We start from the raw sequence: 12,114 nt of genomic DNA on the forward strand, positions 1-12,114 counted from the left end.
GGAGGAGGAGAGCAGCACACTGCGATGGAAAGAAATATACACGGGGACAGGAGACCTGGTTTCCACTGCGGGCTCTGGCAGCAAGCCATGGGCCCAGGAGATGGCATCTCCCTTCTCTGAGCCTCTGTTTTCTCGTCTGTGACACAAAGGTGCTGGAGGGGGCAGGCTCTGGGGCCATCCCAGCTGTCAACCTCCTTGACCATCTACCTGTGTTGGGCAGCCTGGTACACACACTGCAGAGGCCACACCCTCGGACAGGGAGCCCATCTCTCGCCTGCAGCAGAAATGAGTACTCGGACGCTGGACCCCAGAGACTTACCAGGGTGATGACATCCCGGGCGAGTACTCGGACGCTGGACCCCAGAGACTTACCAGGGTGATGACATCCCGGGCGAGTACTCGGACGCTGGACCCCAGAGACTTACCAGGGTGACGACATCCCGGGCGAGTACTCGGACGCTGGACCCCAGAGACTTACCAGGGTGACGACATCCCGGGCGAGTACTCGGACGCTGGACCCCAGAGACTTACCAGGGTGACGACATCCCGGGCGAGTACTCGGACGCTGGACCCCAGAGACTTACCAGGGTGACGACATCCCGGGCGATCGTGTGGCCTCCAGGAGCCCAGAGCACGAAGTTGAGGAGAAGGTGCCTGATGAGCTGCTGTGCAGGAGCTCTGGGGTCTGTTTCTGTGTCCTGTCCTGCTGCTGTCTGCAGGTCCCGGGCTGAGAGGCTGCTGCTTCTGGACATCGCCAGGAGGTGGCCCAGCACGGCCTTCACCTGGACCTGGGCAGTAGCATTGCACAGGGGAGAGGTCAGGAAGAGGCAGGACAGACATGCTTCTAGGATTTATTTATTTGCTTTGAAGCAACCCCCAGAAAGGGGCAAGGACAGGCCCCCGAGAGAGGGAGCTTCGCAGCGGCCGAGTTTACACTCGACGCCACACAAACCCAAAGGGGCAGAATGGACATTTCTTGCCTTTCTTTCGTCTTGCTCACCAAGCGGTCAGGGCACCGTGCCAGGAACTGACCTTTTTTTGTATAAAAGGAAACAGAGAAAAGTCCTCAACGGAATGTAGTCAGATTTTTATATTGTGGGGAAAAAGAACAAAAGCCTCCTTGAAGACTCGCCTATCACAGCCACAAATCAATTAAAGCCCCATGCAGTCAGACCTCCGCCGAGCCAGCGTTCCCATACGGATGCAGGCTTGCTTTGCTTCTTGCTATACTGGGGATCCGGGCGGGGGGCGGGGGGCACACACACAGGCACGGCCATACACATGCATGCATACACAAGAACGGCCATACACATGCATGCACACACAAGAACGGCCATACACATGCATGCACACACACAGGCACGGCCATACACATGCATGCACACACAAGAACAGCCATACACGTGCATGCACACACACAGGCACGGCCATACACATGCATGCACACACAAGAACGGCCATACACGTGCATGCACACAACAGGCACGGCCATACACATGCATGCACACACAAGAACGGCCATACATGCACACACACAGGCACGGCCATACACATGCATGCACACACAAGAACGGCCATACACGTGCATGCACACAACAGGCACGGCCATACACATGCATGCACACACAAGAACAACCATACACGTGCATGCACACACACAGGCACGGCCATACACATGCATGCACACACAAGAATGCATTTGTTTTTAGACGCTGGAACAATCTGTTTGTACGCGTTTAATGCTCAAGCAGAGTTCACAAGTCTGTGGAACCCACATAATAATGGTCATTGTAAGTCTGCAGGTTGTTTTTGCATTAAAAAAAACTTATTCCATGCTGAGATGTTTCTGCTTGCCACAAGAATGGTACACCCAGTCGTGACTTGGAAAACAAAGCAAAAACTGAAAGCCCAGAGCTCCAAATGCCACATGGAACTCATGAACAGTTATGTTCCATCACTTCTGAAAGAATACTTAGGCCTATTCTGAGAATTCCCATGACCAATTTTATGGATTTTGTGTGAGGCGTTTTTTTCCCTGGAAGTCAAGGCCTAATTCAATGAGGTCTGTCATAAACTCCAGTACACTGGGCGTGTTGTGTGAGCTCCTCTGACCACAATACGAGACCGTGAGAAACTGCACCATCGGGTTCTTCCACGGGGAGTGGCCGCGCTCTCCCCACCTCGCCCCCCAGCCGGCCCAGTCTGCCAGGGTCTGATGGTGTCTATGGGAGCCCAAGGCCATTCTGCCATCTAACTGGGTCTGCAAAAATGCCGGGGTTGAGGAGGCTATGCCTTTATATCTTTTTTCTCTTGACCCACAATTGACTTTCCGCCCTTGTCCAATAATCCCTAAGACGGGGTCTTCTTCCTGTCTGTCTGTCCCAGACTGTCCTTCCCTGCAGTCCGCCGTGCCCATGGGCTTCCACTTGGACACCAGCAACTTTACACACGTCCAAAGTTTTTCAGGAGAAAGACAGAAGCTTTTTTTCTTTTTAAAGTACTTTTTTATCCTGCACTATAAAAGCTCATTTATGCTTACTATGGAAAATTTGTAAAGAGAAAAAGAAAAACCATTAAAATGATCTACAACTCTACCATCCAAAAAGACTCACTGTTAATAATTCAGTTTATATACTTGTCTTTTTTCTATGCACTGAGACCATACCATTCACTGCACATAATGCTTTGTATCTTTCATTTTTCTCTCCATAATGTACTATAAGCAGTTCAGTTCACTAGATCTATAAAACATGTTCTTCAAGACCTTTTTTTTTTTTCCCCTGAGACAGAGCCTTGCCCTGTCACCCAGGCTGGAATGTAGTGGTGCAGTTTCTGCTCACTGCAACCTCCACCTCCTGGGCTCAAGCGATCCTTCCACCGCAGCCTCCCTAGCTGGGACTACAGGCACACACTACCACACCTGGCTCATCTATATTTTGTAGAGACAGGGGTCTATTTGCCCAGGCTGGTCTCAAACCCATGGATTCAAATGATCCGGCTGCCTCGGCCTCCCAAAGTGCTGGGATTACAGGCGTTCTGAACCACCGCACCCGGCCAAGAGCATGATTTTGCATGGTGTAAAACAGAATGCTATTCCACGGTTAGGATATACCACAATTTATTTGGCCAGTAGCCTTATTATTGAAAGTTTAGGCCATTTCCCATTGTTGTGTTTATGAACAGTGCTGGCCTCTTCATGGATCTCTGTTCCCTAGGGGAATTCCTAGCAGTGGAACCACAGGGTTAAAGGGTATGAACCTTGCCTGGTTCTTTTTCTTTTTTTTCTCTAGTCATCATCGTGCCTTGCCTGATTCTTAAGGGCATCTAAACATATTTTTTTGTTTATTTTGTTGTGATCCAATTCAGTTGGCAAAAGGAGATGAACTCTGGCTGCTGGTGGAGAGGGTGGCTTGGCCATGAGTGGGACAGGCCTTTTCACAGGCAGGACACATCCCGGGTGGGAACACGCTTGCTCTTTGCACCCATGTTCTTTACCTCAAGGACGGCCACAGAGGCAGCGACGCCAGGCCCAGCACACGATGCGGGGACACGCGACCAGCTGATCGTGCCTTTTTAAGTCAGGCAAATGCACAGATACTGCTCATTTCAATCCAGTCGTATAAGAATCATGCTTTCTAACACAGTTCACAGTGTGTCTCTCAAGCCCCCCAACAGGCCGTCAAGGGATTAAAGCTCATAAAACCCAGGGAAACAAGAGGTACATATCATTCATGAAACTAAAATTCCCTTCCCAGGATGCCACATACACCAATGCCTCAGCAGGCACCAGCGAGGAAGGGGCTCTGGAGGCACCAACATGAGCACTGGACTGGACTGCCAGGCAGATGGCACCTGTGACAGACGGTGGGGAGGGAAGCAGAGGCCCGCCACGCCCCACTCACAGTGAGCCAATCTGCTCTCATCCAAAATCCTAGGCATCCCGAGGGAGAACGACGCAAAGGTTTTGTTATTTTTTCTTAAAAAAGGACCAAGTTAGCTAGTAGAAGATGTGCCAATGTAGAACTTCCTAGAAATTGTTATTGAATAATTTATTTCTTTTTACTTCAAAAGTGACTCTCTGTCAGTACCCTTTTGACTGTGATGGAATTGAACACGTATCTACCAACTTAGCTTATACGGAATCAAATCAGACAGAATATAAAAGGGCTTTAGAAACCATGTGTGCCCTGTACATCTTATTACTGTTAAAAACATCAACCAGGATTTTCCTTAATTAGTTTAATGTGCTCTTTTAAAGGGGAAGAAATAAAAAGCTTTCTTTTTAATCAGACAGCAATCCTCAAATATATATGCGGGTTACGATAATTTCTTCACAAAGCTTTATTTCTGATCTAAAATAAACTATCACCAAATTTCAACTTTTTAAAATCTAAAACTATTTTTCTTTCCTATGCCATGCAAGCCTTTAAACAAATAAAACACACAGACATCTTCATTAGTCCCTGTGTTTTCAGACAACAGAAAACACGAAAGCCAAGAGGAGCTCCACATAGAATAAGCCCGTCCTCTTCAGCTACCAAGATCGGCAGAGAGCACTGGCCGGGGAAGTTTTCAGAACCGAGGAAATAAATGCTTGCAAGGAAGGTGCCAGTGCCTTTAATCAAAGCATTGCTTCCTGTAATTATCATATTCCACATAAAATAACAACTGTCTTTGCCACAGACAGTTATCCAGTCCCATACTTAGCTGCTCTGTTATTTAGGAAATGACCAACTCCTTTTTCAGAAGCAAAGTGGTTAATATCATGTGATTACTTTAGTAAGAGATGTAAACAAAGCCAGTAATGTGAGGATCTGTTGACTGATCCAAGAAAGCAGACAGTCAAGATGGAAGCAAGGACTGGCCGGGTGCTGAGGAGCGAGAGGGGGCCCCGGCTGTGGCCAGGCTCTGCTGCCAGCGCACCCCTCGGAACAGCCTGCAGGGCACGCCCTGGAGGACGCGACCCTGGGGCCGACCCGGCGGCCGAGCGATCACAGATCAAACGACCTCGGGGAGGGTCTTCGTTTGCGGGACAGGGGGCTACATGTGGTGTCCCGTCTCTGGCCACCTAGGTGGGGCAGGCGAATGCCTCTGACCACAAGGCTGGAGGTCGCCACGCCTGCAGGGTGCCACGACGGACGCCATCTGTGGGCAGAGCTCAGGTGTCATGGAAGCCGAGCCCACGACAGAGCCCACCCCACACACATGCAGTGGGGCTGCCACCCACCGTGGTCTGTGCTCTCTGCTGCCTCCCATCACGGGGGCTGTAGTAAAAGGCCAAGAGCCACAGCAGGGCCGCGGGGGGTTCGGCTGCCGACCTCAGGAGCTGCTCGGCCACCATCTCGGCCCATCCTCCGAAGTGAATGAACAGGAACCAGCTCTCCAAGGGACCTCCGCGGGACCTGGAACACAGAGGAACACAGAGCACACGGCGGCTGGCGGCTGAATTCTTCCTCCTTCGGGTTTTTAAAGCAACTCGAGCGTTTGCCAACGGTTGGCATCTCACTGCACTGACGTGCAGCCTGCAAGGAATACAATTTAGACTCAGACTGTCCAAACGCCACTTTGCGTCATCACAGGACATGGAAAGGGCCTCTCAGGACCCCTGTGAGGCCTGAGGCCTCCGGACATCGGAGTCTTTAATCCAGGTACCTTCAGTGAGGACAGGCACTGAGGAAGGAAGACTGCGGTCGTGACCAGCAGGAATGCGGCAGGACACGGCGGAGAAAGAGGTGGAGGGCGGGGCGCAGGCAGAAACATGGGCTGTTCCACTTCTGACAAGACGCAAAGTTTGGGTGGATGTTTCAGCAACTAGGAATTTTTAATGAGCTGCTGTCATCGTGTGTGCGTCAATGCCAGAAAGTTAAAGCGTTTGCGAGGCTATCCCCTCGCCGCACTGGCAAATGGAAGCTGCAGTACTTGTTTTAGGGTAGAATCCGCTCGAGGTAAGGGCCACGAATTGTGTGCAGTGCCAGCCTCCGCAGGTGAACATTGCCCTTGGAGAGGATGGAACAGACCGGCCTGAGATCTCGTTAGATGAGAACTTTCCTTCTGGACTGGGGCAGCGGCTGCGACAGGAGCGTTCCTGGCCCCTTTGCTGGATCTGCCTCCATGTTCCTCTGCCTGGCCCGTGGAATTCCCAAGCTCTAAATACTGTCTTCGCCTCCCTGGTCACTGCCCCAGTCCTTCCTGAGAACCAGTGGTTAAATGTTCTACATTTGAGCAACAGAGACAAAAAGACGGGAGGGTGGAGTACTGGTCTTACTCCCTCTTTCCCAGGACACAGAGCTGATGCTCTGCCGGCCACGCTGGCTGTGGGCTGGGTTAGGCTGTGTCAGAGTGAGGAGGGGACTCTGCCATGCCTCTTTCCTGCAGGCACCACGTCAGGGTAGACAGACGCACGGAGCAGTGGGCTCCCTCGTGCTCCCCAGGTTGGCAGCATGCCTGGATCAGGACCAGAGACCAGCCTCGTCCTTCCCTCTGTCTTCCACCAGTAGCTGAATGCACAAGGCGTCCCATGTGGCCACCTGAAAGGTGTCTCAGGGCCCCAAGGTCCGGGTTGAGGTGGGAGCCCCAGGAGGTCTAAGTCCTGCCCTGTAGCACCACATGCATCCTTTCTGGTGGCTGTTATTCCAGTCTCCACGCATTTTGACATCACACATTCTGAGTGATGGCGGAGAGGGTGGGCAGGGAGAAGAGAAAAACACCCAGGGCACCGCATTTCTCAATCACAGGGTGGCCTGCTTATGCCACCTCCATCTACTTCCCTGTCCCCGAGTTAAGATTCTTCAAGGTCCAGCTCTGTGTAATGCCAGGACAACCAGGGAGCGGGTGTGTGGGGCCGACTGGCCGCTGCAGGCTATTCACGCGGCCAGCCGTGGAGCCCCCTGGCTGCAGGCCTTTCTCTCTGGTCTCTGTCAGTGAGAAGCACGGTGAGGAAGGAGTGAGCAGCTGGCACCCGAGCCATCAATCGCAGAGACGATGTCACCCATCGTCTGTGTCAACTTGGTGTGAGATTACAGAGAACTCCAGGAGTGAAAAGTGGCAAAAGGAACAAATAAGATAGTCTTAGTAGGCTAGCAGGAACAATGAATAAAATTATACTCTAAAAGAAAGGGAGTTAAGAGGAAGCCAAAGAGTGTTATGATACAAGGAATTCAGCAAGGCATAAATGTGAATGCTTTCAGGGAAATCACACACGTAAGACGGTACGTAACACTACTGTTAGAAATTAACAGGCTGGGCACGGCAGGCCACACGGGTAATCCCAGCACCATGGGAGGTCAAGGCAGGGGATTACTTGAGCCCACGAATTTGAGTCAATACAGCGAGACCTCTACAATTTTTTTTTTTTTTTTTTTTTTTTGGAGACAGAATCTCGCTCTGTCACCCAGGCTGGAGTGCAGTGGCGTGATCTCGGCTCACTGCAAGCTCTGCTTCTCCAGTTCACGCCATTCTTCTGCCTCAGCTCCTGCCTCAGCCTTCTGAGTGCTGGGACTACAGGCGCCCGCCACCACGCCCAGCTACTTTTTTTTGTATTTTTAGTAGAGACAGGGTTAGCCAGGATGGTCTCAATCTCCTGACCTCGTGATCCACCCGCCTCGGCCTCCCAAAGTGCTGGGATTACAGGCGTGAGCCACCGCGCCCAGTCACAAAAAAAATTTAAACATTAGCCAGGTGTGGTGGTGTGTGCCTGTAGTCCCAGCTCTCAGGAGCCTGAGTCGGAGGATCGATCACCTAAGCCCAGGAATTTGAGGCTGCAGTGAGATGTGATCATTCCACTGCACTCCAGCCTGGGCCACAGAGCAAGACCTTATCTCTAAAAATTAAAAAAAAAAAAAAAAGAATTTGTTAGAATAGGTTTTCTCATTTTAGAGGTATTTATTAAAGAGAAGGAAAACAAGCATTTAACATTCCACCCTACTGTGCAGAAGTTGCAAACTTCCTTCCCTAGAGAGGAAGAGAGAAGACCAAAGGGCGCCCAAACAAACGCCTTTTCCTTCTGAACGGCCAGGGCTTCCCAGCAGGTGGGTGCTGCTTTTTCCAGCGTCTCTTCTCTTCATTGTTATGCCTGTATATTTTGAAATCTAAAATCAGACATTACGTAGAAACGTTTCGATACAGGTGTTCACACACGCATACACGCGCATGCCTGTTCATCCTGACCTGCTCCAAGCCATCCGTGCGGCCATGTGCTTCCTCCACTTCTCACTTCACCATGGTGCTCACCTGTTTGGTGACGGTCCCAGACCAGTAACGCCTTCCTCTGTCCTGTCAGCCCTGCTCAAAGGGTAGATGAGGATCTAGGGAACCCGTGTGTGCAGTAGATTTGGGAGTGGTCAGTGTTTGCTCACCCATGAGTCTGGTCTTCAACCGCTTCTCTGAGCAGTTCGGAAATGTGCTTCAGTGTCTGCAGCCAGCGTCCCCGAGGGACATCTGCGGGTGGAGAGAGACACGTCAGAGGGCAAGTGAGGAAATGGCAAGCCGGTGAGGAGCCACCTGCAGGGACGACCTCAGAGTCTTCGGGAGACACCCTTCACTTCTGCTTCACAGAACCCAATACTGTTCGCATGCTCTTCCCAGTCAGTACCTCTCTCTTAAGCAAGATCTGTCCATATTACACAGAGCTGAACCTCAAAGAATCTAATCCCTTTATTTAGTTTTGTGGGGGTTTTTAAGACATAGTATTGCTTTGTCAGAGGCTGGAGTGCAGTGGCACGATCCCGGCTCACTGCAGCCCCAACCTTCTGGGCTCAAGCAATCCTCCTACCTCCGCCTCCCCAGCAGCTGGGACTACAGGGGTGCACCACCATGCCCAGCTATTTTTAAAATTTTTTTGTAGAGATGAGGTTTCATTATGTTTCTCAGACTTGTCTCAAATTCCTGGGCTCAAGTGATCCTCCCCCTTGGCCTCCCAAAGTGCTGGAATTACAGGCATTAATCACCACACTTGGCCTCAAGTACTTTTGAATTCAGGTACATGGAAGTAGCTAGAGATTGCATAAGCAGCCCCTGCTGAGACTGGGAAATGCCGGCTGCGGATGCCTAGGTTTCTTCTTCTCTACCTACCCACTCCTCCACCACTAATGTGTGATTTCAGAATAGAGAGAGACTGTAGTAAAGCAGCCAACAAGGAACTAGGAATAGACGGCCTGACTGCTTTCCTAGGGCTGTGATGAACTCACAATATGATTTCAGGTTTACAGTGGAAAAAAAGGCCAGGAAAGAAAATTTAAGTGAGCATTATGCAAACAAATGTCTTTTCTTGAGTGAGCTGCTCTGGTTTCACAATCATCCTGTAGTTTTAAACACATCTGAGCAGCACATATCTGCAGTTCTATGCAGCATCTGCAAAAATTTTCACATAGTGATAGATGCTACAATCGAACACACAAGGAAGATAAGGCGAGTGATGGACGAACTGCTGCTACTCCACAAGGCTAGTGCCTCCCTCCTCTGAACCCCCGCGGCCCTTGGAGCACAGCCTTTTAAAGGCGTTTTTCGTTTCTTCCTTTTACTAGCTATTTAGACATTTATTTTGCATTTCCTCCACTTGTAGTTCCTACACAGTCAGGGCTTGGAAGTGATCATCTTTTACACCCCTCCCCCGACCTTCACAATGGGCATGAAATAAATTTCTGATGAACAGAAGATCATGCTACTAACAAACACTTCTTCAGTGTGTGACCATCACACTGTTTGCCAAAGTAACACACAGACAGCTGTTCCAGGAACTAGCACCAGAGGTTCCTGCACTTCTGCTTGAAGCCACCTATTTCTATTTGGACATAAATCTACGAGTTACACAAACGGAAAGGTAGAGGGTTGGGCCCGTGCCCACGCACCACCTCGCTGTTTGTTTGCTGTTTGCTATTTCCACACGGAGACGCTAACGACTCCGGTACATTTTCTGGAGCTCACTCGGCGCCCCCTGTCGGCTGACTTCAGGCTTTGCTGGTCTGACCTAAGCTGTAGGGTGGACCCTGGGAGAGTGAATTCCTCACTTTTGTCTTGTTAATAAAGTTTTCCCAAGGGTTTTCATAAAACTGTCACCCAGAGACCCCATCCCCAGCTCCGGCATCTGAGAGGAGAGTGTCAGGGGATCACCCTGGGCAAGAACCTACATCTTCTTGAAAAAGGAAGAGGAATTTAGGTTTTGTAAAATGCTCTGAAACTTTGAATCATTTGCATTTCTCAAACAAATCTACTCACTCAAGTCTCAGAAAAAAGGCAGGCCCAAAATGGCATAAAAAGGAAATGTGACTGGCTCGTTCCCTCTGTCTCCTCTCCTGCCATGCTCCAATAAGGCCCCTTTCTGGCTGGCACAGTCTGTGCCCACGTCAGGACTGCCTTCCGTCAGGTTTCAGGCCTCAGAGGGAAAGGGGGCCCTTATTCTGTATTTCTGAAATGTCTCGTAAGCATGAGCTCACAGCCACATTCCTGGATCAACACCAGTCGAATGAAGGCTGGAACCACCACTTCCCCACCCGGATAGCCTTTGGAAGGCTGGCAAAGGGTATCAGGAAAGGCTGCGGATGAAGCACCTTATTGAACTCTCAAAATCCTTCCCTTAGCTTGGTTAGGGGGAACCTCCCCTGAATTTCCTCAGCTTCATCCATCATTTTATCTTTTCTTCTGCAACAAGGCTGCACGGAGTAGAAAGAATGAAAAGCAAATGAAGGTACTGTTTTCTTCCGACTCAGCCACGTCTTGGCCTGTTCCTGGCATCTGGCGGACCTGGTTGGCACCAGCAGAGCCTGTGTTATCTGGAGGCAGACTAGCAAGACCTACCAGAGGCCACTGGGTTTTTTTTTTTTTCCTTCTTCTTTTGGGAAGTGATCACAACTGGGAAGCCAAGACGACTCTCATATCAAAATCTACAGAATGTGGGATCCTGGGCGCTCAAAGGATCCTAGAAATAACCAGCTGTGTCTCCCTCATGCTATAGATAAGGGCCTGGTGGGGAGGCCATCGTTTGACAGTGCTCTTCCCAGGAAATCATTCTGATGGGGGCAGAGTCAACCCTAACTCACCTTGAGGGTCTTGCAGCAGCACCATGGCAAGAGATGGAGAAGTGTAAGGAAAGTAGGTCTTGAGTGCAAACCGCAGCTGCCACAGGATGGAAAATCCAAAGAGCATGAACGTTAAGATTGAAACGGGGTCAGGAAAATACAAAACTCTGAGTCCTCTGCCCAAAAAGACCCACCAGTACTAACATGGTCAGAACACTTTCTGAAACGTTTATTTTTTGAAAAATAAGCTCCCAGTAACCTCATATTTTCCAGAATAATTAACCTTTTAAATCACCTCCTGGGACTTAAGAAAAATAATAAAGTTATGCTCTTGATGTCTTTATGAGTTCTACCTCACATGAACCCAATTATACAAATAAACCTTCTATTTCAGAAAGACTTGTCAGAGCAGTTGTGAGATGTTAGATATTTCAGCATTTTTTTTTTTTTGAAACGGAGTTTTGCTCGTTGCCCAGGCTGGAGTGCCATGGCACGATCTCAGCTCACCGCAACCTCTGGCTCCCGGGTTCAAGCGATTCTCCTGCCTCAGCCTCCCAAGTAGATGGGATTACAGGCATGCGCCACCATGCCAGGCTAATTTTGCATTTTTAGTAAAGATGGGGTTTCTCCATGTTGGTCAGGCTGGTCTCAAACTCCCAACCTCAGGTGATCTGCCCGCCTCGGCCTCCCAAAGTACTGGGATTACAGGCGTGAGCCACAGCGCCCGGCCTGTTTTTGTTTTTTTTATTTAGATGGAGTCTCGTTCTGTTGCCCAGGCTGGAGTAAAGAGGCACAATCTCAGCTCACTACAACCTCCACCTCCTGGGTCCAAATGATTCTCCTGCCTCAGCCTCCTGAGTAGCTGGGATTACAGGCACGCGCCACCATGCCAGGCTAATTTTTGTATTTTTAGTAGAGATGGAGTTGCACCATGTTGGCCAGGCTGGTCTCGAACTCCCGACCTCAGGTGACCCGCCCGCCTCGGCCTCCCAAAGTGCTGAGGTTACAGGCGTCAGCCACTGGGCCGGCTCAGCGTGGTTTTAAAAACCACAACAAAAGCATAAAACAATTGTGCTCACGTTTCGAGGGTCAAAGAGCTCCA

General features: G+C 50.2%; 2 protein-coding genes across 17 annotated transcripts in view; one reads left to right on the top strand and one right to left on the bottom strand.

Moving 5' to 3' along the window:
- Nucleotides 1-3,997, top strand: part of AOPE (aminopeptidase O (putative)) — a 386,190-nt gene extending 382,193 nt beyond the window's left edge. The window contains exon 17 of one of the 3 annotated variants that reach the window (XR_011612942.1): nt 2-69. Coding sequence is in view for 2 of the 3 variants with exons in the window: in XM_071078738.1 (XP_070934839.1) it covers nt 2-142 (141 nt within the window). In the remaining variant the exon portion in view is untranslated. Of the gene's footprint in view, nt 1; nt 2,783-3,755 lie in introns of those variants that run through there. The other 2 variants (XM_071078740.1, XM_071078738.1) reach the window with 2 other exon arrangements.
- The window catches only part of LOC105498944 (FA complementation group C), a 217,055-nt gene that overhangs the window by 6,510 nt on the left and 198,431 nt on the right, over nt 1-12,114 (bottom strand). For 10 of the 14 annotated variants that reach the window (XM_071078753.1, XM_024786795.2, XM_071078748.1 and 7 more), the window contains 4 exons: nt 11,034-11,109; nt 8,355-8,436; nt 5,228-5,402; nt 585-788 (listed from right to left, as the gene is read on the bottom strand). In XM_071078753.1, the coding sequence (XP_070934854.1) occupies nt 585-788; nt 5,228-5,402; nt 8,355-8,436; nt 11,034-11,109 (537 nt within the window). Of the gene's footprint in view, nt 1-584; nt 789-5,227; nt 7,027-7,812; nt 8,072-8,229; nt 8,437-11,033; nt 11,110-12,114 lie in introns of those variants that run through there. The other 4 variants (XM_071078757.1, XM_071078756.1, XR_011612949.1 and 1 more) reach the window with 4 other exon arrangements.

The sequence above is a fragment of the Macaca nemestrina genome, chromosome 14, assembly GCF_043159975.1.
Source record: "Macaca nemestrina isolate mMacNem1 chromosome 14, mMacNem.hap1, whole genome shotgun sequence".
NCBI classification, from domain to species: Eukaryota; Metazoa; Chordata; class Mammalia; order Primates; family Cercopithecidae; genus Macaca; species Macaca nemestrina.